Raw genomic sequence first — 7,271 nt, 5'->3', positions numbered from 1 at the left:
AATCTTGTAAAACTTGAGCAAAATTGCAATACATGTTTGAAAATACTACAAAAACTTTCAGAAGTACATACACTTAAATTTACCAGTTTATTTAGTTATTCCTGCTAATAACTAAAAATAAATTTTAAAAGATCTCAATAAAATATGGCATATACCATTAGTGATTTGGATTCTATTTTAATAAAAATGTTAAAATATTATAACATCCTCCATCGGTCCGTGCCGCCATAATGGTGCGCATGAATGTCCTGACTGATGCTCTGAAGAGTATCAACAATGCCGAAAAGAGAGGCAAGCGCCAGGTTCTCAGCAGGCCGTGCTCCAAAGTCATCGTCCGGTTTCTGACTGTGGTGATGAAGCATGGTTACATCGGCGAATTTGAAATTATTGATGACCACAGAGCTGGGAAGGTTGTTGTGAACCTCACAGGCAGGTTGAACAAGTGTGGAGTAATCAGCCCCAGATTTGATGTGCAACTAAAAGATCTAGAAAAATGGCAGAACAACTTGCTTCCGTCCCGTCAATTTGGTTTCATTGTACTGACAACCTCAGCGGGCATGATGGACCATGAAGAAACAAGACGAAAACACACGGAAGGGAAAATCCTGGGATTCTTTTTCTAGGGATGTGATACATATGTGGAAATAAAATGCCTCCAAGGACAAAAAAATAAAATGTTATAACACTGCATAGGATAAGTTCAAAGTGTTTCGATTAGTTTCTAAAAATTTTTAAAAGTGGCATGTTTCATATTATTTTATATATCTTTTCTCTTTCTCCAGTTAAAAGATCATATAGATAACCGATACTTTAAATACTTTAGACTATGTAACACTGTTAATATTTCAATAACCTTTCCACATTCCATTTGCATATTTTTAAATATTCTGCATTTCCATGCTTTTAAGGGCTCACATTTATACTAAGTTGTGAATTAACACCCACTAGATATTAATTATAATGCATCATTATTGTTACTAAAATCTGATTTTTGTCACACAATTTCATTTGCAATATTATAAATTAACACATTCCTTTAGATATTTATAAAGGAATGACTTTTAAATTGAAAAGTATTTCTAAAAATGCTGGGAAGAAAAAATAAATGCATAATCAGTGAGAAAATAATTAATATTCTTGTATCATCCTTGCCACTTGAATATCTGGTTTAAGCATTTCTACACCTGACACACTAATTTAGCTACATTGCAGCAAAACCAGCATTGCGGTAATAGAATATTGATTGTACAATGTTCAAAGACAAAGAACTTATGTTGCTGCACTTTTAATACATGCATGATATTGCAGCACAATATCCATGTCGATAATTTTCACAAATGACCCCCACTGCCACTGTGCTCAGTGGCAATTTAATTATGAAATAGTCAATCTTTTGATTAATCACTTTCTCTTCCATTAACCTAAAATATAAGTAACCATGCTAGACTTGGAAGACTCCAGTGTAAAAGCACAGTGAAAATATACTTACCATGTTCATTTAAGTATGTTATTTTCCTATTTTTTTTTATTACAGTGGGGCCTTGACTTACGAGTTTAATTCGTTCTGAGACCGAGCTTGTCAAGGAGCTCTTAAGGAGCTCGTTAACTCAAATTACTGTCAACTCAATGCAAAAAGTCGGCTGAGAGACAGCTGGTATCTCAAAAAACTCGTTAGTGGGGACACTCGTAAGTCAAGGCCCCACTGTATCATGATTTGATTTCTCATGAATGTTTGAGAAAACTTTCTCATGGAGATTCTAATCTTACAGGGATTAAGTATGAACTCCACATATTCCATTTTCCAGCACACGTAAAAAATTAAGAGTAGTTTTATCAACGTGGTAAAATACAATTTTACAAAGAATCCCTTCATGAGCCCATTCTTATGGATACAGTGTTGATGTCCTTTTCAGAAATAATTTAGTCACCCAGAAAAGAATGAAGAGATGTCATTTTGTTTATTTGAAAATACAAACATTAGACCTAATGTGAATTGTAAATAGAAACTGGAAAGTAATTTTGGCATTAAGATCAACAAGTCTTTATTAATATATTGTTTCGAGAGAATTAAGAAGTGAGGGATAAGGAACAGGAAATGGTATCTTTATAAATTTAAGAGTTGAAAAGGTCATCAAAATTTATCTAAACAACCTGCCGCCCAATATGAGTCTCCTTCCCCACATCTCTGACAGACGTTTATTCAACATCTGCTTGCATATCTCCAGGACAGCTATTTTATGAACATGCCATTTCCTTTATTAAGACAAAACCTACTTATTTGTCTTAAGCTGTGTCCTATACTGCTGGTGAGAGTCTAAAAGGGTACAAGTTTTCTGAAGTTTATTTTGGCAAAACAAATCACAAAACTCTAAATATATTTATTCATTGGCTCTTTATAGAGCTTTATCCTAAGAAAACAATCAGTTATATATAAGAAATACATAAAAAGTATACATATATATATATCCCATATGCATAGGAAATTACTTTTAATAAATTTACATATATATGGAATTTGCTACTTAAAAAAGTGAAAATTGGGAAACAAATTAAAGTTCAAGAATGGAGGGTTATTAAAGTAAATTGTGATAAATCCATACAAAGGAATACCAGGCAATCACCACAAATCATGTTGTACATAAATGTACTCACAATATACTTTAATGATATCTACACTAATAAAAGAGAAAAATGGTAATTGGCGTACGGCGCTACCCTTTTCATTCGCTAATCAGGGCTATATGCAAATTAACTGCCAACTAAGATTGGCAGTTAACTGCCAACTAAGATTGGCAGTTAACTGCCAACAAGATGGCGATTAATTTGCATATGTAGGCACAATGCAGGGAGGCGAAAGGGAAAGCAGGAAGAAGCCCCCTGCCACTGACAGTGATTGGAAACCCAGGGGGGAGCTAAGAGCTGGGGGGCAGGGCAAAGGCGGCCCTGGGGCCGCCTTTGCCCTGCCCCCCAGCCATGATCAGAGAATCAGGTGCCTTTTCCGCCCTGGCCAGTGATAGCAGGAAGTAGGGGTGGAGCCAGCGATGGGAGCTGGGCACGGTTGAAGCTGGCAGTCCCGGGAGCTAGGGGTCCCTTGCCTGGGCCTAAAGCGAAGCCCACGATCACGGGGCCGCTGCAGCTGCGGGTCCCCGCTGCCCGGGCCGGACGCCTAGGCCAGAGGCGTTAGGCCTGGGCAGGGGCGGAGCCTGCAACCTGGGGAGAGGCGTTAGGCCTGGGCAGGGGTGGAGCCTGCAACCACGGGGAGCTGGGGGTCCCCTGCCCAGGCCTGACACCTCTGCCGGAGGCCTCAGGCCTGGTCAAGGGGCCGATCCGGTTATTGGTGATGGAGGGTGATGAGGGTCAACTCCTCTTGCCGAGGCATCAGGCCTGGGTGGGGGGCAGAGCCGGGGGTTGGGGGGATAGGATGGTCCCCTTGCCCAGGCCTGAAGCCTGGGTCAGAGGCGTCAGGCTTGGGTGGGGGGTGGAGCAAGCGATCAGAGGGAGATGGGGGTCCCCTGCCCAGGCATGATTCCTGGGCCAGAGGCCTCAGGCCTGGGCAGGGGCCAGAGCCAGTGATCGGGGGGAGATGGGGGTCTCCTGTCCAAGACTGACACCTCTGGCGGAGGCGTCAGGCCTGGGCAAGGGGCCGATCAGGCGATCGGAGGGTGATGGGGGTCTATGCCTGAGGGCTCCCAGTATGTGAGAGGGGGCAGGCTGGGCTGAGGGACACTCCCCACCCCCCACACCCAGTGCACGAATTTCGTGCACCGGGCCCCTAGTAATGTATATAAAACATGTAGTAGACTTCCTGACATAAAGGAAACAAAAGATAAATATTAAATTATATATTATTATTACTTTTTAAAATAGACAATAAAAATATTCAATATACCCTTCATTTAAAAATATATATGCAGCCCTGGCCAGTGTGGCTCAGTTGGTTGGGCATCATCCCGTGCACCTGAAAGGTTGCTGGTTTGATTCCCAGTCATGGTGTGCAGGAGGCTGTCAACCTATGTTTTACACTCACATGGCTGTTTCTCTCTCCCTCTCCTTTCCTCTCTATCTAAAAATCAATTTAAAAAAATTTAAATACATATACATATATATGACCTATAAGTAATATATGATAAAATATTATTAAATTTGTATTCAAATGGTGAGATTAGAAGATATGGTTTTGTTTCTCTTGTTTTTCTGTTTACCAAGTTTTTTGCATTGAGTATACATTCCTCTTGCAGTCTAAAAACTAAATGTTACTTTAAATATATGTATTCACTATTTAATGAATACCTACTATATGCCAGATACGAATGAACAAAGCTTACATTTCAATATATAACCACAATGTATACTGATTATGAATGTATGTGTATATTCGGTAAGTACAAATAAATCATAAACAAGAGTATATACCAATTTCATGATGGTTGAAGTTTCTGGAAAGGAAGAGAAGGCAATAAAGTTGTGGAAGATTAAACAAAAATTTAAATTGTTCCCATAAAGTTTAATTTATGTAAAAGAAAAAAAAAGATATCTAAAGCAAATGATATGGTGCCATTATTTTTCAGTATGGGTGGTAAGTGGGATCATCCTGGATTTGTTTTTTAAAGATTAAAAAACTGCAACCAATACATGTGTCCATTAATAATAGGATGGATAAATAAATTGTGGTATTTTAAAATACTATAGTGAGATATAATTAACATACCAACACACTTACTCAACTTAAAATTTGCAATTCAATGATTTTTAGTAAATGTCTAAGGTTGTGTAGCTAATCATCGTAGTTTAGTTTTAGAATATTTTCATTACCCCAATAAGGTCCTCATGTCCTCTTTACAGTTAATCCCTGTTCTCGCCCTCAGTTCTAAGCAATCATTAATCTACTTTCTTTATAGACTTGCCTAATTGTGGTATTTTCTTACAACAGAAGCAAATTACAGTATATTCTTATAAAGAAAAAATATAGCTACACTCAACAACAATGATGAATCTCACAGATAAAATATTGGGTATAGGTAGACAAACAAAAAATAGTTTATGCTATATGATTCCATTTGTAAATGTTCACAGTGACAAAAGTCAGAATAATGGTTATCATTAGAGGGGTATTGACTTGGAAGGGAAAGGAGGGAGACTTGTGAAGTGCTGCAAATATTCTATCAGTTGTCTGGTTACATGGGTATATAAGTGAAAATTAATAAATCAATTCATTTAAATGTCTTTAATTTTATACCCCAATAAAGATTTTTAAAAATAATACCACACCCATACAAAATTTTTTGTCTTAAACCCTTGCTTACCTCATCATTTCCCCTCTCCCCTTTCACTTCTGTTTCTCACATCATTGCCAAGTTGAACCTGAAGTTTCTGAGAAATGTTACTAAAACCATTAAATTATTTAGTTAAAAGACTTAGGAAAAGACAAAGCAAATGTCATAAACTCATCTTTGCTTTCTCTTCTCTACTGGCCTACATTTTCCAAGTGGGATTCTATGATAACAGATAACTTATGAGAAGAGGAAATGGGTTTATGAGGACAATAAAGTAATAATGAAAACCAGAATAAAACACCCACTGTGGCTGAAAATAGCTATAAATGCAGTACCACAGCCAAACTGTTATTGCTTTCTTAAAAATAAGGAAAGAAGGGAAAGGAAGGGAAGGGAAGGGAAGGGAAGGGAAGGGAAGGGAAGGGAAGGGGTAGATGGGCTTGCCATCCAGGTGGTTCAATTACATAAACTTTACATGCCTTAAAGTGTAAAAAATGTGTCAGGTAGAAAGATAACAAGATTAAAATAACTTTCCTTTGGAAAACCACATTTCACACACATCCTACTTAGTGTTTGAATATTACAAAATATCTGATATTCAAAAATCAACAATGTAATGAAGAGCAACATCTCTGTGGAATCTGTGCCCTAGACAGTGTGCTTCAACATTCCGTCAGTCATAGCAACTCTGCACTACAAGCCCACCTCTAAAAACACGACATAAACTCGGGGCCATGACACCATTTATCCCACGGCCACATTCCCTAGGAATTCCAAGGGGCTGAAATACGTTAATCAACCTCTATCGCAACACCTGCACATTATAGTGTGTATCACACATAGCTATTGTTCACTTGAGGAAACTGTCAGAGAGCACTGTGTAGTGACTTATCAAAGTTTTCTTAGCATCACTTCAATATCATTCTTTAATAACGTTGCTATTTTCAGAAGAGAGTTATGCAACTAGACAGTAGCTAATCCAAAAATAATTCTCAGGCCCTTTTACTTGTAAACCAGAGTACCCTCTCATTGCTTCAAAGCTGTGTTCTTTCTCATTCTATACCTGTTTCTAGATTAAAATCAAAATATAAAATCTAGCCATCAGTGTCTACTCAACAATAATAATCTTGAGTATCTGAAAGGTTGTGACATTATTGAGATATTAATCAACAATACTTTAGTTGCAAGTGACCAAAAAAATAAAAAAATCAGTAACAATTCAACCTAGCTTTAAAAAAAAAAAAAAAAGGAGGAACTAATTTATATATATAAAAGTCTAAGCAATCGAACGAACGGTCACTATGAGGCACACTGACCACCAGGGGGCAAACACTCAATGCAGGAGCTGCCCTCTGGTGGTCAGTGCACTCCCACAGTGGGAACACTGCTCAGCCAGGAGCCAGGCTCACAGCTGGTAAGGGCAGTTGCAGCTGTGTGAGCCTCTCCTGCCTCCACAGCAGCACTATTGGCAGTAGCGGCAGGCGCAGTGGGGCCAGGATGAGCGGGAGCAGTGCCTGGCCCCAGCTCAAGCTCTTCTCTGGCCACCTGCCACTTCGTGCACTGCTACATCCCTCAGAGGATGTCAGACTGCAGAGGATCAAACTGAAACCAGCAGTCTGGCATCCCCCAAGGGCCCCCAGATTGCGAGAGGGTGCAGGCCAGGCTGAGGAACCACACTAGTGCATGAATCCGTGCACCAGGCATGTAGTTTATTAGATAAGTATTTAAAAGTTGAGGGTTTAATACTGATTTCAGGCTTACCTAGATTCAGGTCTTCAATCTCATCTCTGTATCTTTGTATGTTGACCTCAAATTTCTTTTACAAAAGAAGCAAAGAACCTGACTTCAAATAAGCTCCAGCTTGTATTTTCAATACAGTTTATCATCCCAAAGAAAATAGTACAATAATACTTTTCCTCCCTTCCCCAGCCCCAACCCAAGGGCTGACATCAGATCTTAGGAAAAACTCAACCTAGCTTTGAGTTTTTAGCATATAAC

General features: G+C 38.9%; 1 protein-coding gene across 1 annotated transcript; it reads left to right on the top strand.

Annotated features, from left to right (window-relative positions):
* The first annotated feature begins 209 nt into the window (after window positions 1–209).
* Window positions 210–675, top strand: LOC132236428 (small ribosomal subunit protein uS8-like). The gene has a single exon (XM_059699591.1). It carries the CDS (start codon window positions 231–233, stop codon window positions 621–623), a length of 393 nt encoding a protein of 130 aa, XP_059555574.1. The 5' UTR covers window positions 210–230; the 3' UTR covers window positions 624–675.
* The last annotated feature ends 6,596 nt before the right edge of the window (window positions 676–7,271 follow it).

The sequence above is a fragment of the Myotis daubentonii genome, chromosome 6 (genome assembly GCF_963259705.1).
Source record: "Myotis daubentonii chromosome 6, mMyoDau2.1, whole genome shotgun sequence".
In the NCBI taxonomy this organism is placed as follows: domain Eukaryota; kingdom Metazoa; phylum Chordata; class Mammalia; order Chiroptera; family Vespertilionidae; genus Myotis; species Myotis daubentonii.
Note: the sequence above shows the minus strand (reverse complement) of the source record. Positions and strands in the feature narration are given on the sequence as shown.